We start from the raw sequence: 26854 nt of genomic DNA, 5'->3' as shown, positions 1-26854 counted from the left end.
CAGTACATCCCTCAACTGCTGGGTTTCACGCTACTTAACAGAACTTAGTTGAATACTAACACTGAAAAGCACCATGACTAATAAGCTGTGATATACGACTGTGGAGAGCACGAAATTAAAGATCAACAGAAACAGATGGCCTAACAGAGACTACTTTGGAGGGGGAAAAAAAAATTAAAAAAAATAAAATCACTATACACTTAAGAGGTCAGACTCAGACAGGAATCAGTATTTTATCACTCTTATCAAAAAGTATTTAATATGCCATGAGAAGTCGATGTTTTACTGAGACTTAAGTGGTCCCTCCCTAACTGACAAACTTGCAAATGTAACTTCTGTTTCAAGGACCTAGACAATTTTTTGCATCACAAGTAAGGGGTTGCAAAGTGAAGACACCTTTCATTATACTCATAAAACTTATTCTTATTTAGCATTGTGCCTCAAATGTTTCCTTGCTCAAGCCCCCTGGCTTTGAGAGTATCTATAAGCCTTGCTCACACAACAGCCCACATCTTACAGCTTGCTTTGGATGGGTTGGTTGGTTTGTTGGGGGAGTAGAGGAGTGGGCAAAGGAGGTGCCAACTATGCTCCAGAGGAATTGAGTTCATTTAACACTAATAACTCAAGTTACTGGATGGAAGAGTTCTATACTTGTACATAGTCAAATGTACTAATCTAGAAAACAGAGAAATTCATCTTAAAAATCTGTCAGTTTTCACAGCCAACCTCAAACTTCAAATATAGAATAAACATTTAAAAATGCAAAACTAAAACTATATGTATGCATGTATGAGAACATTACCCAGAGAAAATATGAGATGAGAGAAAAATTCTCATCTGTGATGGAAAAGCATTTATCCAGAGAGGAATCAAATAAGCAGATGACATTTACAGTTAGAAAATTTTATTTTTGTAAATAAGATCTTAATAACATAAGGTTTGACTTAAATTTGTTTTTTCCCAACTCTCAAACTGCAAATTCAAATTTAACGTAGGGGCCAAAAATTACTAGCCTATACATCAGCTTGAAATCCTCAAAACACTGGCTTCCATTTCAACTGACTCAATTACCGTTCTGTTTCTAGTACATAAGTCAAGTTCTATGAAAATTCAGCTGCTGAATTTTTGTCACCAAGCTTTAGAATACCTTTCCTTTTACTGAAGAAAAAAAAAAAGAAAAAGAAATCATACACTTATCTATACAACGTTAAAGGATCATGCAGATTTAATAGCGTTAGACACAGGGCAGTAACATCATATAATAACGTGGCAGAAAATTACCATCCTCGGGTTTGGTCAATGCCTTCAGCAATGAAGTCAGCAGGGAAAGCATCTTCAAGTTCTTTTTTGTTTTCAAATGGGTAATGGACTTGTGCATAAGGCATGCTTCCACTCTCAAACCAGCAATCAAAAACTTCAGAGACCCGGTGTAGTAAGCCCTTACCACAGCGTGAAGGGATAGTTAGGTGATCAATACTATGGGAAAGAAAAAAGATAGACAAATTCCAAGGAAAAAACAAGAATTAGCAAAAAATTTAAAGTTACGTTTGCACATTAGGTATGACAGGAGTTTTGGTTTTAATTTTAATGATTCTTCAAAGAGGTCAGCATTTCCTTTGACAATTTTTATAATTTTAAGCTATTATAGAGATTTCTTTGTATTAACTCTCCAAGAGAGAAGAAAGGAAAATTTAGACATGTTAATCACAAGTCCTCTTACTACTACTCTATTTTTCCCTAAATCTGTTTCCCAGGATTTGGGCAAAGAAAACCAGTATTTTTTATGTCTGCTCAACTATTTTTAATAACTAGTTAACAGTCTCTGTGACCAACCTTTCTCGATGGAGATCAGTGACTTTCACTCCAGACAGCTCTTCCAATTCTGCCATTGAACCAATACAAACCACCTGTAAGAGACACTCAAGAACTTTAGTCAGTTACTCACACACAGCAGCAATTTCTTTTAACATTAGGCAGGACACTTGCAGGTCAGTATCTTCTGAAGTAGCTGATATAGCTGAAAAGCCAACAAAAGTTTTGTTCAAGTTCCCCTTCTTTAACCTAACAAAGCAGCACATGATGTTAGAGATCACTGCCCTGGTTTAATACATTTCATGTCAGAATAATTGGAGACTTTGAAGAACAAGCACGTTGTGAGATATCAAAAGAGGTGGGGTTATGTTGTTTGGGGGTTTTTTTCCCAAACAACGCACAACACAATCACCTCTGAGAATTCAAGGATCCTGACTTTTATACAGATGGGAGTTTCAGATCACAGATTCCTCTTCAGAAGCTAAGGTAAGCAGCTACATTGCTTGTAATTGAGTATACGTGTTCCATCCCAGGTATGCCAAACTGTTTGTCTTAAGGGAATCTCACTTAAAGTGGGAAAAAGAAAAAGCATCACAGCTAACAAAGTGATGGTTAAGAAAGGTACAGACTTTTCTTGGTTTTATTGCATCAACACACTAAGAAAAAAGCAAAAAATTTCAGCAACAGACTTGCATTGATGTCATGAAACATTGATGAAACAAATGATTCTGAAAAATTGTATGTAGGAGAGAAGGAGAAAAGCAAAGCTTTAATCACGTTTTAGGCAAGTTTAACCCTCCGAGAGCCCTGGTGGCCCCCTCTCATCTGGCAGGATTCATGAGCCACAAGCTGCAGTACAGGTCTGCATTTTGGAGATCCAGTCCCACATGCTTTCAGTCTAATTTAGAATTGCCATGGGGAAAAAAAAAAATGGAATTTGACAGATCTGACAGGGAAGGAGTCAAATGTACCAACATAAGCTATAAGTAGGCTAGGCATTTTTCACATAAGGTAACTTTCTAACTGGCTCTGAGGATACAATAATTCAGATGCTCAATTCCTATCGCTAGTCTTAAATATGTGCATATGTGTACACACAGAAATTGTGACTAACCAAAAGGTTTTGGTGTATTTAATTAAAAAAAACACCTGGCATGAATTATAGAGAAGATAGAAACTGAGTTTGATTTGGTTTTTAAGCCATGATTTTCCTAGTCTGATTCAACTGATCTGCATTACTAATCACAATCTTTTCTTGTTAATGTACTTTTGAAAAGTAATTTTTTTATTACTTAAATATTTGTCTTATTTTTTTCTGTAGGAAGTAAAGCATTACACTGATTACGATAGTCCAGTGCAACAGCCTGCAGTTTGTATAGCAAACCATGCCAGAGGATTGATCCGAATTAAAAACATAGTTTGTTGATAAAGGTGTATTTAACCCAGATCAGTTCTTCATTCACCGTGTGGCCCCATAAGCAATCGTACAAGCTCAAGTGAGCCAGAAGCAGGCGCTTAGTTCAGCATTACTGGCAGAAGAAGAGGTTTTAACAGCAGAATGGGTAAAAAATACCCTTGCATACACAGATTACTTCATCTTTGCTAACCTTAATATTTGAACATACTTTCACACTATGCTCTGGGTTAAAAATTGTTGCTTTTTGAACCAAGCATTTCAATACTCAAGTAAGATTCTGAATATTGGAAGCTTCTGCAGAATTGCATCCAGCAAAACATATTCATAGAAGAAATAACCCCCATTCCACATGAAAAATCCAACAACCACCAGAGGAAGGCAGGTATCAGCATACTGAATAAGACTGCCTCTGTCCAAGTCAGAAGGGTGGAGCTACTCTGTCCCAAGGGTAACTCATTAGATACTTGAAGGCGAGAGAACAATACAGCAAATAGACATTAATCAAATCCCATCCCTCATTAGGCCGCACCCACTCGTTTCTGCAAGGAACAAACTGGTTTATTCTCTCAAATCAAAGCTATGGCTTCAAATACATTTCTTCAACAGCAATGTCTACTTTAGTAGCCTAACCCTTTCCCTACCACTCACTTTTTCCTCCTCCATTTTATTTTTCAACCACATCAAGTACAAAACCAGCTATATCAACATTTAATAGCAGACAGCAAAGACTGAAATATATAGACTGGGACTGGGGGCGGTTCAACCCTGTTTCAGCATCACTGAGACCTAGTGTGAAATCAGAGGTCAAGCTTAAATACTTCTAACGAAATGAACATTAGCATTATATCTAGCATTATCCATGTAAATAGGAAGAATAAAGCCATCCAGCAGCATTCGTGGACCTCAGTGTTCCTGTGGCCCAGCTGTGCAGTCCCTATTAAGTAAAAATGTTTGCTTGTCTTGGCCTGTCATTTCAGCTCTGTTAAGTACCTACAGCCAAAGAATGAGGGGTGTTTATAGACAGAAACAAGTCCATGCAGTGTATCTGTCTATCAGCAACACATTCTGGGATCTTTAAAAAGCATCTTCTGAATAGTAATTCGTAAAAGAAATGACTGGTAAGGTTGGCTGGAAGTGGAATTAATAATGCAGCCTCAAAGCAGACTGGAAACAGAATAAAGAAGGTCCCTCACAATTCAGGGAGCACAGCCAGAGTCCTCTCCTTCCAGATCTGTTACACAAGACTGGGTACAACAAAAGCAGGGGAGGGTTAACTGTTTACGTGAGTGACAAGCAATGAAACAATCAGAGAATTTCCATAACACCACTGAATATTTAATACTATAATTTGTATGCAAGTCCTATAAAATTAACTTATGTCGGCTTTGTCAACTTGGGTGCTATATTAAAGAATTTTATTATCTAATCCAAATGAGATGTGTTCCTCCACTGAGGAAATCATTGAGATTTGAGAGCTTAAAATGATAAACTGTCTGCAAAAATGTGGTAATAAACACAAGCTTCAAAATTTAACTCTCATTATGTGTCTCTACCTGATAATTATGCTAAAATAAAACTAAAATAAAACTGTAGGAAACCAGATATTGATTTGTAATAAAATTCACTTTAATACCAATTAATTCACCTTATTGTATATTAAATAAGGAACTGTTATTACTTCTCCAGGATTTAATATGCACAGCATAATTGCATGCGACAAAGTGTTCCTTTGAGAAGATGACATGAAGAGGAGGCTCTGCAATCTCACACGGCACTAGGCTGCAGTAGAACTGAAGTCAGGAAATTTTGAGTGAATATTATTTCTATATGACAGCAGATGTCACTTAGGCCTTAAGTTCCACATCAGTTCCAATGGTATTTAGTTTTTAGGCTATATCCCACGTGCATAAAAAGAGAGTGAATATTAAAAGAACCTTAACTTGAAATTTAACATAGTCCAAAAGCCATACTCGACTACTGAAGCATGACATTCAGGCTCTAGAGTAAACAGAGATTTATAACACCTACGCATAAAAATAATAGATCTGTTGGTATTTCTGTCATTATTTAGAACACCAAACCCTGAGGAATATTTGCATCTAATTTCAAAGGAAAGGTCAATCTTCCAAGCTAGACACCATATTGCTATTAAAAACAAACAAATCAAACCTAAAAAAAAGCAAAAAATCCGTACACACAGGAATACAGACATTGGGAGACTGGACAGAAAATGAAATATTATTAGAGGCAAGGCATGGGAGTAATGTAACCTTTACACAATCTTTTTCAGCTGCAGAATGAAGTCTTGAAATACGTTAGCAAAAAACTGAAAGCCTTTTCTCTATCTAAAAAAACCTGTCATACCAAATAAGGGACCTAAAGTTTAGTTTGAAGACTGACAGTTTACACCTAAAATTTTTGAATGTTAAATTAAATGTTAAAAATTAACTATTATATGGGAGACAGAAACACTTCGTTTGTCAGTAATTTACAAACGTGCTCATAGCATAAATAGAATTCAAATGCCAAATCTTTCTTAGATACTTGAATTGTTATTGCAAGGAGTAAATCCCTCCCCTAGTATCTCCCTGCCCATCAGTAACATTTCCAACAAAGAGAAAATAAAATGTGCTTTATAGTGCACAGCTAAGCAATAGTGCAGTTTAAGACAACAAAATACTTTTCTGGCATACGTTTTCCTATTTGAGGTCTTCCATATCTGAAACGAAGATTAAAACCTTTTCAAATGAAGGGAGATAAAAGCAAAGACTTGGGATGCTGCCATCAGTATTTACCTTCCATGGACATCCTGACACTGATTAGCATTCCCTATTTCCAGCATGAGGAAGGACTTATCATACATGTCTAATGGAACTAACTCACACAGAAAAAAAAAAAGTCTTCAAAAACAGTTTTAAGACTTGACAACTTGGTGTTTTGACACTCACAAACCAGTAGTCATCAAAACTGTGTTCAGAATTCAGTTGTGCAGTTAGGTGCAAGTATGTACTTCATGCTACCAACTGCAAGGTACCTTAAATTTCAAAAGACTAATTTCTAGCATTCCCATTATACACTTTCATCATTCCACTAGATTCACATTTTTACAGTCTATTACATTCACATTTTTAGCACTACAAATATGTATTTTCACTGTTCTGCTATGATGGACTTGCTTTTACGCCTTCGGCAATTCATTTGGCTTGAAGTAACCAAGCATCAGAATTTCAAAAACAGACTGAAAGGACCAAGTAAAAAAAAATCTCTTCCTCACCATTTTCTCACTGCATTTGTTATTTCCATTAGGTTTACCATCACTGCAAGTTCTTCCAGGAAAGATAAGATTAATTCCAATTAAGAAACAAGAAAAATTGCTTGCTGTTTTCAAGCAAAAGCAAGGAAAATGTGTATGGGCACACAAATGCACGCATACATATGCATACGTCTATCGCCTATTATAGATATACTGTTAAGACATATTAATAGAACTTAAGAGTGCAGCAACCAAAGTCTATCAACAACCAAAGTCTATCAAAATAAGCAAACAACATATATAGATAGGCTTTTCTGTCAACTAGAAACCTTTGTTTTCTTACTCACCTCTTCAAAATCGTCACTGACCCACAAAGGGATGGGTGTTCCCCAGTACCGGTTTCTAGATATAGCCCAATCTCGTGCGTCTTTAAGCCAGTTCCCAAAACGCTTCTCCCTAACAAAATCTGGAACCCTGTTCCAAAAATAAGAAAAGTATTCTTTTATCACTACATGTCACTTAAAACAAAGATAGTAAGAATGGTTAGATTTCATTTCATCCACAAAACAAGTCAATTCCAGCACGTTGCATGAATTGGAGCACATTCATATTACGGCACTGGCTATTGCAAGACCTATAGACTTGCTGCCAAAGATGTAATGTTTCTTCTGCCTTTCTTTGATCTTCAGGTAAGCTACAGAAGTGAAAAATACCATGTTTATTTTACTCTAAAATAACTCAGTAAAAAATATGTGCCACATACTGTAGGTTCATTAAGGACGAACTAACGTCCAAAAATCCTCAGGATAGTCCAGCATTGGAGGATTATGGCTCAGGGTGGATAACAATACTACTGCTTTATTTTACATACAAAAAAACCCCCACACAACAGTTACTGATTTTGATGCTGAATGAAATTCCAAAGTTTCAAAAGCCTGGAGTAATAGCATTAAAAGGCACCTTGCATTATGCATGGGCAATATGCAAAAAAATGCAGAGGTATCTCCACATTACCTTTAGGCTTGGAGGAAAAAAAAAAAAAAAAAAGAAATCCCAGGTTGATAAAGCCTACAAAAAAAAGCTTTTTCATGCTATTTATTATCTCCACTTTTAATTCTCTGATTAAAAAAACCCCACCACCCCCAAACACAGAAACATATCAATGCTTGCTAAAAACTCATTCTGAGCACTAATGGGCTCTGAGGGATATTAAAGACAAATTTTCATCATATGAAAGTGTCTTGGAACTCAAAGGTTAACATCAGAATCTGATGCCTAGCAAGTTTCCTGGATATGCTAAATGGCCTGATGGTTTGATTAGGAACCAATTGTTTTCTCTTATGATATAAACAAATAATTAACTATTTATACCATGATTATATAGCAGATAAGGAAAAGCAATGGGTTTTGACACCAACAATATACCCCCTTCATGCCTAAAGGTGCACTTAAAAAGACCAACCTCAAATGAAACTCAAAATAAGAATAACCATAAGATGATGTCATAGATGCACAGAAGCTGTGAATGAACAGCTAACAATAATACAAGTAACTGTAGAACTGAGTTATTGAGCAAACCATGTCAAGTTTTTCTGGGTTCGTTTTTCCAGTGTAATTAGAAGGTCCTTTCTCAAAGTATGAGCAGGATTTAGAGACAGGGAGTTTTGAAAGAAAGGAGCAGCCAAACTACAAAAAACACACACATATGGGCTCTTCTACCTTTTCTTTTTTAAGCTCTTAGTCCTCTATCAGATTTTTTTTTGAAGAATGATTTTTAATCGCAGATCAGCCCCAAGAATAACAAAAATGAAAGAATCCTTTAGAGGAAAAATTAAAAGAATGGATTCACGTGACAAACTAAGGTAGGATTTGGCCCAGCAGCGGGAGATTTATGAAATAAGTGTGAGCTTCCCTCAAAAACCTACTGATGAAAAATGAAAGCTACTGTCTCTTAGAAGTTTTACCCGTGACTATGCAATGTGGAGATCTGAAGGCTTCCTGATGCCAATGTTGTCTCAGATGGATAAAAACTACTGTTAAAAGACTCACTCTATATCAGTCTGATGTTCCACAGCTTCACTAGTCATGTCTAGATTTACTTTCAGCTGAAAAGTTGTCTTCTGTAACATTTCTTAAACAAAAACGTAATATAAAAACAAATTTAAACAAACTCAGTGACTAATGTTTCACATGACATCCATATCCCTGCTTTGAAATTTAGAAGTGTACACAGGCTTTTGCAACTCGTTTTAGAGTGGGACTCATTACTATTAACTTTTTGTGGTGACCTTAAGAGACCCTCTTTTTAAACACAAGTGGAAACTGTATGAAGATCATTAGCATTTGCCTAACATTCCACTAATGTGGAAAACTTCTCTTTACATCACTCCTAAACTAGTTTCCATTTTTCAGAAGTTGTTAGACACTGATTAGCTGAAATTATTAGTCCCATTTAACATAGCTAGAGGCTGAAACAATCCCCCAATGACATTAAAATGCTAAGTTTCAACTCTGCCTCCTCAAAACATGCATGAAAAATTAATTTTATCCCCAAAGTGGACATTAACCACAAAAATGTATCTGGTGTGATCTCTCTCTCTCTGAGCTATGAGAACATATAATTTACCTCTTCTGGTAAAATTGTCTGACCCTGCTGCCAGTTTTTAGAGGAACATAAAACACTAACCACTTCATCTACTATGAACCACATTACCAACAATGATTTGTGGCACTTTAGAGGTATAATACAGAAATAACACTGACATAGCCATCAAATAAAATAAAAAGAGGCTGTATGTCAAACACATTTTGAGCCCACCGCTCAAATAAGCTGTTACTTAAAACAATTGGTTCTTGCCAGCACACAGACGCTGCCCATACACACTACCCAGATACTGAACGGCAGGTACAGCCCTCAAGTGGGAACAAGCAAGACGAGGTATCTGCAGCAGAGAACAGCCTTGCCAGTCATGCTATTCTTCAAGGCTACAGCCTTTTATTTAGTCTCACTAGATTTAGCTACAGATATCTCAGTCTGACACTTCTGACTTACCTACATATCGTAAGAAAAAAAAAAATAAAGCAGAGGTACCTTCTATTTAAATATTTCACTAGGCTGAGAAGACAGAACAGAGTATTCTCAGCAATGTTGTTACTAACACCTGATCATTATGTTACACCAGCTCCAGGTTAAGGTTTCTATGGGGTTTTTTCCATTTATTTTTTAATCCTCTTATCTTAGGTATTTTCTTGGTATACTTCTCTTGTTAAATTTTAATAAAGATAACATCCTGCCACAGGTATGTATTATTAGTTAAGGAAGCATTTTTTACTCTTCCATCTACACAAAGCAGTGATTTCTTAAATCTGCAGAAAGACTTTGTTTTACTCAACTAAGGAGATTGAGGGCAGCCTTAGGAATGCTGCCCACGGGTGAAATCTGCTCCCTTTTCTCCCATGCAGTAACTGAAGAAACTTGGCCTCACCCTGAGACTACACTATATATACCGTGTTTAATCTATCAGCCCACAGTCTTCCTCATAATTCCCAGTTAATTCTTCCATCTGTATTCCCAAATACAGCCTTGATAAGACAGTGGTAAAACCATGAATAACTACTGACACTGGCCCTTAGCTTTCAGGAAATTTTGGGGTGTGTTAAACACTGCTTACCTAAATCCAAAAGCTGAAACAGTCCCCTGAAAGTTAGCAGCTGCACAATTTGCCAATGTACAAACACCGACTCCTGTGCATCAAAACTGTCCTCACAGCATGGATGTTTAGAAGCTTTAAAAAGAATAGCAAGACCAAAGCAAAAGCAAGGCCACACACATAAATATTCCTATTTTACAACACAGATATAGGAAGAAAAAAAAAAAAAGAAAAAAGCTCTTTTCCATATGCATGGTTTTCGTGTTTAACCAGGTATCTGTCACAAACCTCCTTCAGCCTGAAAGCATGAATTTCAGTTTTATGCTGGTGATGCCACTGAATTTACAGCTGGGTATGACAAGCAAGGCCACTAGTGCTACAGCCTGCTTAGAGCAACCCACTGCTAGTGGCACTGAACAGATTCAGATCTCAGAAAAAGTCAAGCTACAGCATCACATAGTTCTGCAAGTTTGCAACCCAAACCAAAGCAGCGACTTCTCTCCTAATGCAATCCTACCGCAGCTCCTAAAACTGCGCTGTTTGAAACAAGGGGGTTTATTTCCCAGCTGGTCTACAATTTGTATTGGTTTTGACCTTCAAATTTCTCTGCAAAATGACACAGAGAGGATTTCATACTTCTTTTCGAAATGTTTAGCAAGGCTAAGGAGACTGCTGTCTCAGCAGGTCGGGAAGCTCTCAATTCATGCTTGTAGAATAGGGTGGGATAATAGCTATTGCTACTTTCTTGGCACCCAGTACAGTGCACTAAAACTTCAGGATGCAGACTTTTCAGCAGTTGAAAAGTTCAGGGAATTGAACTCCACAACACAAAGGAGTAAGTATTGATTTGTCAAATCATAAATTAGAAAGATTTTGAATAAAAGTACATCAGTTTCAATCCGTTTGAATGCTCATTTCTACCTTACTCCCAACATCAAAACTCTATCTTAACAAGTTAGACATGATGAAAATTACTAATCTGCTCCAAATTTGTATGTCCATTTTTGACTGTTTGCTCCTATTTTTGAAGGAGATTTGGGGTTTTTCTAAATTCATGCATTGCCAAGTCCTCTGCACAGTGAACTCCCACATCCTTTCTTGGTAGCTACTCATTTTCTTAGTGTCTAAAATAAAACCCCCATTTGACAAGCAAAAAAACCCTTAGTGAATAACAAAACAAAATCTAGTCTTTTAACAATATTCATTAGCTCATCACGACAGAAACCATTTTCTTTGCCTTCAAAGTCTACGTACTACCCACCACCCAAGTCACACAAGCAAAGTAGGCATGGATTTGAAAACAGCACATTAGGGACCATCTTCAATCCCAGAGTAAGAACAGGTGTGCTAACAGTAAGTTACCATGGCTGCTGATCCAGTGACTTCTCATCACCATTTAATACCTGATGAACAGCATCAATTAAAGTTGGTGTATTTGCTTTGCGACTCGTCAGAAGAGAAACGTGCAGGATGTAAAAAAATCTAAATTATTACATAATCCAGAAGAAAGCTTATTGAAAGGTGTAAGACATCTCTTGTTTTCCTGTACATATATTTTGAAGTATCTCTCTCATGCTCATAACACAATTGCAAATATTGAATTCAACTTATTATTCCATTTCAAAGCTCAGACGCGCTCTGTATGACTCCCTGATTTGGCTCACCTTGCCCTAGTCACAGAATACAGGAACTCTGTCTCAAAGCAGTACTGTCCCTCTTTTCTGTAAACACAAATATCACTGCTAAATAAACAGCTGTCAATATTGCCACAGCAGAAGCCTCATATGTTTTATCATCAATTCACCATTAAAAGCTGTTTAAGATGTTACATAAAGATACACTAATCCTTTCTCTCTCCATCATTCTTCTCATCAGCTAATTTTATTCATGACATTCTTTGAAAAACCACAGCAACTTTATGTATTGGATAAGATTTATTTCAGAATTACTAACTGAAGGAAGCTCTTATCTTATGAATTATTTGAAAAACAGTCCCCTAAGAGTTAGGCTATAAAAGTTGATAAACAAAACACTACCTTAATTAGTGTAAATTAGGAAATGTAATACCAGATTAGCACCCGGCATCTGATGATATGTTTGGTTCTGAGAAGATGCTCCCAGATCTATCCTTTCATTTGGTGAGCTGGTAACTTTTTAAGTGACACCTGAAATCAGGAATCACTTATCTGTCTGGAAAGGAGGAGGTTATTCTTCCAGAAGATAGCTGAGTTGTAAGAGCAAAACCAAAGCTGATTAAGTGGTTATCCTATGTCATTTAACTAAATATGTATGGATTTATTTAAATTCATCCCATAACAGCTGGTTTTTTGTTCTAGGTGTAGGATTTGCTTTTTGTTTTAAATATTAACGAATCCTTAGAAGACAAAGTCTTAAATTCCATTATGTTAATTTACTCTAGTAACAAGCCTCCTTCAACATGCCCTCAAATTGATTTTTAATGGTTTTTAATTCAAGGAGATAAAATAAGCAACTACTCGTGCCCTTTTGACACTTTAATTAGTGCCAATCTATATCATGGACCTAATTAAACATTGGGGGAGGCAAGAAGAAGGAAAGGGGAAGAGAGAAGAAAGGTCAGCTGTTTGCAAAGCACACAATTTCCACTGCAGCAGACTCTTTCTCCTCCTCAATTCATGAAAGCTTATTAGAATGGTGCACAACCACATATCCCACATGAGTTCGGGTTGCCTCCACCACTGCAAGAGAATTTTCTGCTTATATGCAGCTTACGTTTGCTGCATATGAATAGTGCTTTCAATCATTTTGATACAGCAATGTTTTTCTTCACTCTTTTATCCTGGTTCCCATAGCAACAAACACTTTAGCGTGAGACTGCAATGCTGCTGCAGACTGCATCATAACCCTGTCGTCAGCAGCGTACAGCTGCTTGACAAGTCACGATTAAGTGAAGCCGTAACCTCCAATTTTGTGATATACTCATAATAAAAAAATCCTGAAATATTTTATGTGTATGACCCAGACACCATGCTAATTGCTATTAAAATTTTTAATCTTACCAATGATGGCAAAAATCCCTGCATCCTGAAACCAGTGAGAAATGAAGATTTCACTTTTCTTTCTGCATAGTTTACTTTGGATTATTCTAAAATTTATAGTTATAAAATTCTTTTATATGGCATTACCACTTAGGATTCATTTCAATTTATATCTATAAATATGTTTGCAATCCTATAATGGTGGCAGACGTTCAACATGCTGCACATGCAGATAGATTTACCAGCTGCCTAAGAACACGGTACTATAATCAATTAGTGGACTAACATTTGGAGTCATTATTTAGTAAGCTCTTACTTGAACCGAGCCACAAGCTTTTGACAACCATTCACTGGGACTGAAGAGATACCTGCTGTATTCATGGCACAACTGGCAACCTCTGCTCAAGAGGCTTTGAGAGGAAACAGCAAAATTAGGACACAGCAGAACACAAGCCATCAAAATCAACTGGAATCAACATCAAAATGCACTTCTAATCCTCAACTATGTCTGATAACAGTCAGTAATAAAATCTTCTGACTTACGCTGTTCTAAATTAGACAAACGCAAGGCTAACCCTGCAGCAATTTTTTTTTCACCTCCTACTGTAGGCAGTAACACTAGTGTGAATTTTTACCTCGGGAAATGTTGCCATCTAGTGACTGCACGTTGCTATACACGTCACAATCGCTACTAGAGAGAAGACCTAATTTGTATTCACGTTTCCTGAGTAAGAGAAGTATGATCGATGATTCAAAAAACAAGAGTTACCGTTGCATGGTCATATTAAAGAAATTTAAAAAAAAAAGGTAAAAAAAATCCCCCCACACACACAAGATGCATTTAGAACTGTTCAGATAAAGTGTGTTTATCAATGCTAACAAACTAGGAAAGAAAATATCCTACAAAACATCCTAAAAAAAGAAAAAAAGAAGGAAAACAAGGGACTCGTTAACTGATTTTCCTCCATTATGCTACAATTCTGTTATGACTTACAATTCTCTTGCCACTTCTACAGGCTCAGATTTCTCATCTGTATGAGAATTACAAGTTTAACAGACCAAACGTTAGCCTTCTATTGCAGATTGCCTCTACAGCCCATCTTCTGCACACTCTACCAGCCTTAGGGTTTATGATACAAGATAGGCATAATTTGTGATCAAATCACACCTTTCAAAAGGTGGGAGACAGTTTGCTGCTCAGCAAAGAAGGCAGCTGGTCAAAGATTACAAAGACCAAGATCAAAAGCTTCTCAAAAGATTAATGTGTTTGACACCTGTGAAAACATTCGGCCTTAGACTGCTCATACAGGAACAGCAGGAAATGTGTGCAAAATTCACACTTTGTAAACCAGGAAATTCACTTCCAGCAAAAAGGCCTATCAGATGTGTTCTGGGTAGTATTTTCAATAAGAACTAGTAGTTGAAGTGATGAAAATAAAAAGATACCTTCGACTAAGGATCTGTACATCAAACTCTATTACAATGCTTAAATTTTTCAGTGCCAAGAAGATGCAAAACAAAAGGCTTGTCATCTTTGAAGTACCTCACTGCCTTCCATCACTGCTTTCCTTCCACTGATACTCATTTTTCCACTATACCAAGCACTCGACATCTTATGTAAACAATGTCAGAACTGCGTAATAGTATCTAACACTAGAAACTTGTCAACGGTTAGAGGTAAATCTTTCAGGAGTTCCTGAAGTGGAACTAAGTGAGGGAGGTTTTTAAAAATAAAAATACAAAAAAAAAAAGTAGTTCAAAGCTGAGATTTAAATACAATCTACACAGTCTACAGAACCTTTTCTATCGACCTGCAAGTACAAAAATATTACAGACGCTGCCAGAAGTGTGGGCTACAGCAGTTTAGAAACATAAGTATAAATTGCACTAATTTGCTCATTTAAATAACTTATAAATTTGTAATTTATACCAACTTTGAACTCTGATAACAGGAATTAGTCCTATGTTACACAACAAGATCTAAGGTGGCACTGTTTAGCAGCTTGTCTGTGGTTACGCAGGAAACACTCTTCCAACAAGTCATTTTATAAGATGATAGTTATAAGAAACAATTAAGGCTGAACTCCAGACAACTTACACCAGGACCCAGCTTTGGGGCTGCACCTAACTCACCATATCGATGTAACAGGAAACCAAGGTCTGACAGTCCTGAATGGCACAGCAGCCAAGTTTGCCCCCTCTTTATCTTGAGTACCACAGCAGTAGGTTCTCTGAATATGACTACCTTTTTTTTCCCTTTAATTTTTTTTTTTTAATAATCTATTCTGCCAGTTGCATGGTAAAGAGAACATTCAGTAAGGGACTTTGGATTAAAGACAAACACAGTCTCTTAAATACTGTTCCAATTCTGCATTTTCAGTGACATCCAGCACACTGGATCAGAATAAGGTTGGGAGAAAGAACAGAGGTTCTTTTTGGTTTCTGATTTTACAAAAATGCCAGCACATTACTCATGTAATCATTCTTGAAAGGTATAGTTAAGTTCATTTTGAAAAATGAAGACACAGTTGCTGGCTTTCAATTTTGAATAACTATGGCTTTATCAGTAGGCTAATTCATTAAAAAACTAATTAGAAATACAATCAGGTTGCAAAGTTTGTCCAACTATGTTTAATCTATTTCATCAAAAAGGATACCTATAAAGAGTGCAGCTATTTTTAAGGGACAATATACCTATCAGTCATTTATAGGAATAAAAAAAGCAATGCAGTCAAACTCATTTTGCAAAGGTTAATATAGTCTGAAAAGCATTTATCCCCAATTTTCTCATTTTTCAGGACATGCTGAAGCCCCAGAGAGTCCAAAAATAAATTTTTAAAGAGTTAGGTATTATTCCTGTGGCACTTTCAGAGATTAAGTCTCTTCAAAAGCAAAAAAAGTAGGTTTTGGGAAGGGTGAAATTCCCAAAATTTAAATAAATTAATATTGAAGAACGCTAGAATTCTCAACACCAACTTAGGAAGTTACATTCCAAACAAAACCAATATCAGTGAAGAACATAGAAAGAGAAGTGTTACAAGCAATGCCGCCTTCTTTTAAAAAGCTACATTTTAAAAATCATCATTATGGAACAAAAGCTATCAAATACTCAAACTAGTAATTATGAAATCACATACTGGAAAAATATATTAACATTATTTTATTAATCATTTAGTGGTAGTACAGCTCTACTTGTGGCCATATGCTCTACAAAAAGATTCTCAACATCTCTAAAACCATACTAGTTTGAGAGGGATCTTGAGGAATCAGTTTTATGGTCAGTCACTGAATTACGTTGAGACTAAAGAATTGCCTGAAGGACAAACGGTTACTTCAGTTCCTTGCATGTTGAATATTGCCAATTAATACAATTGCCTGGTCTTCCCAACCTTTGCAACAGCAGCTCTCCCATTTGGTTCCACTTGCATCCCTACTACTCAACACTTACAGAAAGCACCACTTAAAACCCAAATACGTAGATGAGGTAGGCTTCAAACCACTCACTAATTCTTATTAATGTCTCCTCGATGAGTGGAGGTCACTTACCAGTTTCTTCCTGAAGCTTTGCTTCTGGAAATGCAAAACTCTCTCTCAACCATTCAAACACTTCCTTAATAGGATCATTACATTTTTTTCTTATGTTCATGTGAAAATTAAGTATGCAGGTCTACTGTCAGTCATCAAAACAGTAAAAGCATCTTGAGAAAGCTAATTAAAGCTAAGAACAAACACTTTCACCCCCTCTCCAGCTTATTTTTCCCCAAAAGAAGGATCACAGTATGTTCTGTTATGGAAAACAGAAAGCAACACTTACTAATCTATAAAATCTTCTTACATATCCAGACTGGGCATGTGCTTATTAGCAAGCCAACACTGCAGCATTTTTGGACAGCCTCTATCATGGATCACTAACTTTTTCCCACATATTTCAATATTTACAGTGCTTGTACCATGTAAGCAGTTATGCAAAAGCTGCTCATGGAGGATTTAATTGCTAACTACTGTCCATGAAAAAAATACAGCATAAGCTGTAATTGTTCACTAAAAGTTGAGTCACTTTCTTTAACATCGTTTCAGTTGCTGAGGAGAGGCACATTGGGGTGGAATCCCAACTCTGCTACGGCCCTCGTAGGGAAAGACTGAACAATAACTGAAATGGCACACAGTACAATTGAATGAGGCTGTACCCTCCACATTTTCCCCACCTGGTCTCAAGTTCCCAGGTACAAGTTATTTATGAGAAGAGGAGAATTAAAAATAAGGGTTATGGAGGTGGAAGAGATAGGGTCCTTTTGTTACTAACACACCATAAACCCACAATTGACTCAAAGTAGTGCCGTCATCAATAATTCCCTCTTACTGATAATTTAATAGTGCATTTAAATTATCTAAAACTTATCTGTTGTTTTCTACACAAATTTCACATAAATATTTTTCATATGCCCTATATAAAGATTTCATTTTTGCCACTAGTAGAAAATTTTTATTTAAACCTCTGAAACTGAGGTTACTTACAACTACTACACAAGTTAGGGCAGTTGGGTTGGGGGTTTTGCGGGTGTTGTGGCAGGAGAGTGGGTTGGTTGGGTTCTATTCTTCAAATGCATCTATGACAGATTATCAACCTTATCTGTAATAACTAGAGGAAAAGAAGAAAACTTATCTAAAAATCAGTTTAATTTGGAACAATAAATACCCAGACTTTAACTACTTAAATTTTTCTCTCTAGGGGACCCTTTTTGAAGGCTTAATGGTGCACTTCCATGCTTCCGCAGGTTGATTTTCCTCTGCGGTTTCTCTCATGCTGAATTTCTTGGGATTGTATAACATGAGTTGAGGATACTTTTAATCATCCTGTAATGTATTTCACTGTAAATTATTAGTATGTATTCAGCCTTACTTACACACTAAAATATATTTTTCATTGGGATTTTACACAAGCAAAGAATGCCTTCTCAACACAAGAAAGGAATAGTGCGCAAACATGTTCAAGCACCGGACTGATACGCAACTAAGCAGGTTCTATCCGTTTCTACCAGGAAGGCTATCCCATTGCTCTGCTAGTTTGAGGCACATCTGTGAAACCTGAGCTAAAACACACTTTAAAACCGGTTACCAGCCCCATTCCAGTAACATTGGCACAGAAAGGCATGAATGGAAATACGAAGTTAAGTTCGCACACTAACAATGAAATAGAGCTTTGTAGAGTTCCAGAACACACCCACCCCCCTACACACCCAACCCCAGGCAAAGAATAATAAATAAATATGCAGGAGACATTACCAGTAGCATTGGGCATTATTCTCCAGTAGCTTCTCCACCATGTGCTCCACTCTCACAAACCAGCTTGGCACAGCTTTGTATATCAACGGAGTATCTGACCTGTAGAGGGAAGATGATGGGGAAGGAAGCAAAACAAAAACATTGTCAGTGCTACATTACTTACAAAATACTCCTTAAAAATATATTTTTGTACATGACAGTCCCCTTTCCACAGACTGAATTCATAGTTGTTCAACAACACAGGGACAATAAGTTGATTCTCCCTTACTATCAATCCACACCACAAAGTGTTTCTTAAAATATTATTTTTAAGTCACTTTGTCTCAGAACTTGGAAATACACTTCCTCAACAATAATTCACAAGCAAAGACCCTGAGAAACTACCATTATCTCCTACAGCAGTCGTTACTGTAAACGACCATCTGAAAAGTTTAATACATTTTACTTATATCCACAGCAAGGACTCATTTGAAATACACCAACTACTAGAGATTATGATGTAAATTAAAATTGCTACTGTGGAAACACTTCCTAAAGGTATGCCTGCCTGACCAAAAAGAGAAGAAAACCACACAGCAAAGGTTGCTCAAACCCAAGAAACTGCACTTACATTGGATAAAGCCCAATAATAAAAAACACATCACTTCTCTTACTACTGTATTTCAGAAGATATTTCCTTTTAACTATAAGTGATACATTTCAATCTGTATTTTTTAAGAGAGTATCTATAATCTTACAGGAAAAAGTAAGAGCTCAAAGCAATAAATAATGTAGTAGTGTTCTAGCTATTAAATGCAAATGTGCTAAGCTAGGAAGTTCTGCTCCTCAAATTTAAGTCCTAAGACCTAACAAAGGTAACAGTTCAGTTAACTCCTCACAGAGCAGCAAGATCACAGTAAAAAAGAAAGTATTCTGCAGGCTACAAGGTACTCCAGAAGTATTTTAGTTTCAATGAGCATCATGTTTCAGATGTGCTGAAGAATGATGAATTGCCATCACATACGAGATCTTGAGTTACTGGAAACAAGAAGAATAAAGTCTGATAACAGCAACTTCTCACATGGTCTTAACATACTGCAAAAAGAGCACCGGGACAATAAACTGGTACCCAACCTATATCAGGAGTAAGCAGCTGACAGATGGGGCTGATGGAAGACAAGCTTTAGTGGAAAAGTAGCTTCAGACACAAAGGATCTATGAGAAAGAAACAAGCAGATGAAGCCGTGATCATTTCCCAGGCTTTCAACCTAACACTGTTACTTTATAATACTTGATAATCATTCCAAAGCACCCACAGAGCAGTTTCCACCTACATGAAGGTAGTAAGGAATGGGAGATGGCAGCTTCCCTGAATATTTTCTTTCTTCTAGCTGTACTGCCAAGTAAAGTCTCAGCAGGAGACAAAAACAGAGCAACATACTGAAAATGTGCCTAGCCAGTAACATCTTACACATTTCTGCCCCTCATGACTGGTGAGAGGGTTGAAAAAAAACAGATTCAATTCTTTGCTGTAGAATCAAATGAGAAATACCCATTACTGGGTTCTGTTTTCCGTCAATAGAAGGCAAGGGAAAAAACCACCCAGAGACACCTAAATCAGCAACTGATGCTTACAAAATTCCCGCCTAAACATTCCTATCTGTCTCAACTGAACAATGTTTTGTTCCCCTTATAAATATGTCCTTTAGGAGTCTATCAGAGGATTCAAAGCACCTGAGCAAATTGCCTGTTCCTTAGAGAATGCTAATTTTGTGGCACTGCTGAAATAAAATTTTTATACTTGAAATGGTGAAGACTGGAAAGACCATCCTCTGTGGACACTACACACTCCCAATAGTTCTCTCATACCTGTTTTGGACTACACAGTTGTTGTAAAGAAAATTATTGTGATGTGTTACTCCCATTCCATTTCCTCGTAGTTTTCCTTGATAGATAACTGACCACGTAGCATGCAAGATACTTCTGGCTTTGCTTTCACTGGCTGGAACAAGAGCTCTATATCTGTCAATGGCAGACCTTCCAAATATTGCTTCCTAATAGAATGGCAGGCAGCAGCTGTGATGGACACTCCAGCTGTCATGCTAGATACCTTTGCTGTCTTTCAGAGTTGTTAAATTGCTACCTAGACCATACAGACTCTCAAGATCTCACATCTATATAGATGCGGTTTTGACCAACGATCTCCATCTTCAGTAGTTCCAGTGAAGGGGAATTCTAACTGAAAACTATCTACGGTTTACTTACCAAGTTGTTACTGTTTTCCTCTCACATTTTAAAGTTTAGTTGACAGAAAATTACTACATATCACAATAACAAGAAAATGTAGAGAAGGACCCTAATTTGACGATATATAAAAAGAAGGAAAATATCTCAACATACTAAGGACTGAACAACTGCCTAGTTTCATGGAAAAGCATGAACAGTAGTACATTAAGTAGAAGAGACTGACTTCAAAGTTTTCTTACATTAATCAAAATAACTTATAACTATGTTCGAAGTTAAGAACTACTCTTCTACTTTTAGCATATTCCAATTATGGTTTGATTTCTGATGGCAGTGAAATGAGCTTTTCAAGTAGAATCCATTATTCTGTTCTTCCCACCAGATAATTTGCTGCTAGGTGCTGCCTGCAACTTATCATCAATCAACAAAAATGTCAACAGAGTGGCAGGATTAAGTATGTTCTCCAGAATCAGCATTTCTACATTACTGGTTTGTCTCAAAAGGCCATGGCTGTACATTTGAATTGATACATAAGAAAAACACAAGCATCACTTGGTTTTGGGCTGCCATTTTTCAAGAAGTGTCCCAAATCATCAAGGACATGACACTTGAAGAGTAATTCTCCTTCTTCCTCTAGGTGGCTGTCAGAAACAAACCAATCATGCTATTCAAGAGCAAGTAAAGGTTATTTTTGCTAGAGATCAAAGATAAACGCACACTGCTAAAACACTTCACCAAGCAGCATTAAAGCCTGACAGAGAGAAAAGTTTTTATCGGTTATCTCAGTGCAGGTGCTGTATGTATCAGATATGACTTAAAATGTTCAAGTAATTTCAGATACAAAGTTAGATATTTTATTTTTTAATTGTCTTTACTTGTAATACAAGTTTAATACAATATTCCTCCTAAAAGATGACTGAAGTTACTTCTTTTAAATTTGGCATTGTTCAGTGATTATAGTTTTGGGGTTTTTTCCTCAATTTTGCAAGAGCAATTGTATACATTTAAAACCAGAGAGGACACTAATAAAAACATGGTTCATTTCCAGATCAAATTTGTCTAGCCTGTATTTCTCATAACCAAAACTTCTTACATTAATTTACTATACTGAAGGCCCATGGAGACCTTGCACACAGAGTCCTCCTTCAACCTCTGCAAAATTCCCCATCTGAGAAGGAAGATTCTTGGCAGGCCACTGTGCTGAACCACCTACCTGACATTCCACAGCTAATCTTGAATTTCCAGTTGACAAAGCCCAAACATTTCTAAGAAGTCCTCGTAGATAGTATAAACATGTCAACTGCTATTTCTGATCAGGGACCTAACCAGTGTTTGTGAACTCCATTCAGGAATGGCTGAGCAGAAAAAACATATTTATGTATTACACCTACTACCCCCTGCAGCAGATAAATGCTAACTTTGATTTTAATCAACAATACAGACATTTCCACATTATAAGCAACTGGGCTCTACCAGACTCCAACGAAAGAAGTAATTTTACAAGATTAAGAAGGTGTAACTATGACAACAGCTATAATACAGCCATTTTATCCAAACCATGGAAAGTCTGAACACAAACATTTAAAGACGTTCTGCAATATATTTATTTGGATGCAATTCAAAGGATACCAAAATATCTTTTTCTACCACTCACTACTTAGCTGTTTAGAAAATAAACTTTTTTTAGACTTATTATAGCCATCTTAGCAGTACTACATGTAACACTGAAGAATGAGAAGTTCAAACTACAAACACACACCTGTTAAATCATAATATAAAAAAATTTAGCACTACACTTAAATTCATCAGATTTATGGCAAAAAAATTTACTTGATTACTACTCCAAAACTGTAGCTCTCCTAATGCAATATTCCTGATTCCTGTTACTTTCAATCTTGTTAAAAAAATTAAGTAGGTCAAGGGAGGGGAAAAATGAGACAAACCTAAAGAACTACTCAGTTAGAACCCTCAATCTCAAAGCCAAATGCACTTCTCTCCTTACCTCCAGCAGAAAGGATAGCTGTGCTTAAAACTACTGCTGTGAACCAGTCTGCCTTTCTCTTTCAGTAATTTAATGATGTTCTTATCTGCATCCTAAAAAGACAGAACAAAAAATTTTCCTTGGAACACAAGTTTCACTATTTCAGTACCCTACTACAGGATTTGTCTCCAATACCCAAATTAAGAAAACCCCTACAAATAATCCAATTTTTTTTTTTTTTTTTTTTTTTTACACAAAAAAATTCAAAAAAGCTTCCATACGATTTATGCATTTACTGCAGAGGCACTATGAAACACTAAATCTGGAAAGTGATATGCTCTCCAAATCCTGGTATACAGCATCGATCCCTTTTTGCCCTTAACTCTGTTTCCACATACTCACAACTGTGTACAAAATTCAAATTTTTTGTAGCACTAATACAAGCCAGAACTGATGTCATTTAATATCTTAAATATTTTCTTGAGATTTCTGATTTTGTGGCAGGAAGCCACACAATGCTTCTTACCTAATAGTTAGGCTTCACTACACCACACCCCTCTAACGTGACTACAGTTACAGACGTTGAAGCATCTTTTACAATACGTTACTAACTAAACAGGATTTACAATCTAAGCTGCAAGTGAAAGTTGTACGTTAATAATCAAAAACAATCTACTGAACAAACAAGTATCAAATGACATTAAGAAGGGAAAAACATACAAAGGTTTATGATACAGCAATATTTATAAGCTAAGAATTCAGCATCATAACAATATTTTCTAAGAGCCTTACGTTCAGATTCCTACCAGCAAGAAGATAAACACATAGCTCCAGTGTACTTTTATTTGCCTTAGTATATAGCAGGAAGCAGTGATAGCCATTTGAGTTCAAATTCAAGATTTTTAAGTCTTTTTCAAGTAAATTGTTTTTACATGAACATGCTTTGCTATCTAACTGTACCAGCAGGAAACCTACTAAAACCAATTTGTTTTCTTAGCACATAGAATTAAAGAGGCACTCCTTTCTATGGATTTGAGTCTGTAGCAATCTGGAGTTCCTTTTACAGAGATTCTCTTGCATCTACTGGCAAGAAATTCACATTGCAACACATCCCACAAGCGGGGAAAATGACTGGATTTCTCTCCTCTAACAAGTCATGTTACACTAAATGGCTGGTATAAACTTAATGACGACATCTGTGAATTCAGAAGTCATCCAGAGGTAAAGGAGGCTTCTGCACACTTGCCTAGAGACTGCACTTCCAAAAGAAACAAGGGCAAACTGAGACTCTTTCTGCAGCAGATGCAAACAGCAGAGCCTCCTTTTCCCTTTCACTACTAGATACAGAGTATTACTTAGGTTTCAAATTCTTTGTTTTTCAGATATTGTAACAAACAACTGCAATATTGTTGCTAATGTTAAAACAGATTTTGATTTTTCCACATACCAAAGACACATTGGAGACAAAGCCACTTAGGGAAAGAAAAGAATACTTTTACCATACATAAAGTTTATCTTGAATAAACTAGTAATTTACTTTCTCCGAGACCACTAACCTTCACGTACTGTCCAGCAAAGTCAGTCACTTCTGCTGTGAAGCAGCCTGACGCATCAACAGGACAAACGGGTACAGAATCTTTCTGAATAATATTAAAATCCATGCAGACTCTGTAATCATCCTACAAAGGAGACAAGAGCCAAGTTATAGAAATAAAAAATACTGGTTAAAATATCCATCCCTGGAAAAAGACATTAATTATGAAATAGAAAATGTGATGACTGGGCAAGAATAGCAAAATACTCAGCCTTCAATAATCCCAGATATGCATAGGAAAAGACATATTTTACAGGATTGTACTTTTATTCATCACAGAAATAATGATTTCTTCAGAATATGTGTTTTCTCTCACTAGTAGAGGGGAAATGTGCATGTGCTACTGTGCATATACATGCATGTATATACACACATATTTTAACGTGTGTACGTACACACATACATACATGTAGTCAGCAGCTTCAGGATACTATTGCCTAGTAAAGGAACTGACCACTATGTCATGCTCTTGTTCCAACCAGAGACTTACGTCTGTTTAGTACACAAGCCTGCACAGCATTTTTCAGAAGGCAGGTTGTTTTAATCAATCTAATTCTAGAACTCTACATAGGAAATCCCATTTTCCAAAGGTCTTAATGATCCAAAGCCTTTAAATCCGTATTTCTCAATCTTTGTTGACCCACAGGCAATGCTACTGACCAAGAACAACACATGGACAACATCATAGTTTATCTTCCTGGCCAGCCTCTGTTTAAATTTTTAATTTCCTGTAGCAGTAATGAGAAAAAAAAAAGAAAAAAATTAAGAAAAATAGGGTCACTCAGACTTTCATGAACATAACTGAACAACAATGGTATCTTAGGAAAGATTAAGACAAAATTATTAGAGGAATAGAAAAGTTCAGATATTGATTTCAAGTCTGAAGTCAAAGTAAGTCTATATCTTAACCAATTATCACTATAGATTACCCACTTTCTTGCCCTAGCGTGAGACAACATTATTGGGGATGGGAGGGGAAGGGAGACGGGGACAGTTGCAGATCAGTTACTCACAGCACATTCACAGAATTGCTTCATTTTTCCTCAAAGTAAAAGGCCCTGCCTAAGCCTGTATCAAGTCATGTTGCTTTTTGAGTCTTGGAGGTTCCTGTATTGCTTCTCTGAGAGGACAGGAGAAACCACAGACTTCAGGAACAAAACCTGAAGTTTTGTGTAGTGTGAAACACAATCTGCAGTGACCCTGCCCACCAAAACTGGTGGCAGTTGAACTGTTAGCCTCCTCTAGGCTTAGAGCTCCTTTACCTTTCGTAAAACGTAGCAGCTATTTCACAGGAGTTGCACTCCAGAGCAATCTGTCCGCCTTGATGTGGTGATCACACCACAAGCAAGTCTGCAAATAAGCAAGTGCTCCATAGCTAGCTGAATTCTCCTTTCCTAGATATAACCAACACAGGCGAGCCAACTTTGAAGTGACAGAGAAGGGTTTCCAGATCCTTTCCATGGTCCTCATCCTGTTCCTCCAACACTACCCACTAGTCCCTGTAGTTAGCAGCTCCCTCAAGCCAGATCTGGCAGGTGTTGCCTGTTGATCCACAACACATTTTACAATTATGAAACTCATCCATAGCGACAGTGAAGTTGGCTACTTCATGTACCAAGGCATTACATGTAGAAATGAAAAACCACTTCGGCTCCAGCACTCATTTACTCTAGACCATAGTCTCTTTCCACTCTCCAGCAGCTGCAGACAGCCATCATGATTACTCAGCCTCTACTTGGTCAACCAGCTCCTTCAGTCAATGGATTAACTGAGATAAGCCCATTCTTGGTTGACCTTTCATCAGCTATTATTGCTGAGATACAGCAAGCAGACTGCAGTGTTTAAAATGTAGGCCAGATGACAGAACTAACGTCAATCCTGATTTGGCAGTGAATTGTAAAAGGCTTTGAAGAAGCAGCCAGCAAAGACTACAAAGCTTGGCATGCTCACAACCTAGCTAAAACATAATAACAAACCTTCCACTTCGCAGGACCTAGGTCAAGAGGTGGTTCGGTTCAATTTGCATCGTTGATGCAGCCAGTGATATATAAAGGGCTTTGCTATTTTGGCTTTCTACAGTTAGTTCCCTTCTTTTGAAGAACTTGAATGCAAAAGCTTTCCAGACTGACCTGCCATTTGATTTAATGAAGATTTGCTTCAGTAACCACAACCCAAGAATATATTCAGGCACATACAGAAATCCACAAATGCTAAGCTCCACTAGAAAGCTACGACAAGTTTCAGTTCTTTCCAGGACAGAAGTCATCATGTTCACTTTTGTACCCTTGCCACTATTAGATTTCTCAAAAGATTACAAATAAAAGTTAAAAGCCATACACAAAATGAATGATGCAGAAGCTATTGAACAGCTCATTGAAGAAAACTCAAAGCTTTTCTATCTGAAATAAAAAACCCCAACAATGACAAAAACATGAACTCAAAAGGTTCACCTTCAGCACCTCTTAACAAAAAATCAAGTATACTTTTGCAATTTACTGAAAAGAAAGTGCAACAGTAGTGTATCTATGAAAGTTCTGTGACTCAGCCTGAGCAGGCACCAGAAGTATAGGGCTTGTATGCAAATTAAAATGTTACTAAAGCTTTTCAAGTTGACTGTAGATACA

At 36.8% G+C, this 26854-nt stretch overlaps 1 protein-coding gene across 3 annotated transcripts in view; it reads right to left on the bottom strand.

The window, feature by feature from the left end:
- The window catches only part of IARS1 (isoleucyl-tRNA synthetase 1), a 109042-nt gene that overhangs the window by 47567 nt on the left and 34621 nt on the right, over positions 1 to 26854 (bottom strand). For all 3 annotated transcript variants that reach the window (XM_054837960.1, XM_054837959.1, XM_054837961.1), the window contains 6 exons: positions 24193 to 24315; positions 22658 to 22749; positions 18433 to 18531; positions 6830 to 6956; positions 1834 to 1907; positions 1282 to 1476 (listed from right to left, as the gene is read on the bottom strand). In XM_054837960.1, the coding sequence (XP_054693935.1) occupies positions 1282 to 1476; positions 1834 to 1907; positions 6830 to 6956; positions 18433 to 18531; positions 22658 to 22749; positions 24193 to 24315 (710 nt within the window). The remainder of the gene's footprint in view (positions 1 to 1281; positions 1477 to 1833; positions 1908 to 6829; positions 6957 to 18432; positions 18532 to 22657; positions 22750 to 24192; positions 24316 to 26854) is intronic.

This window comes from Grus americana, chromosome 11 (assembly GCF_028858705.1).
Source record: "Grus americana isolate bGruAme1 chromosome 11, bGruAme1.mat, whole genome shotgun sequence".
Classification (NCBI taxonomy): domain Eukaryota; kingdom Metazoa; phylum Chordata; class Aves; order Gruiformes; family Gruidae; genus Grus; species Grus americana.
Note: the sequence above shows the minus strand (reverse complement) of the source record. Positions and strands in the feature narration are given on the sequence as shown.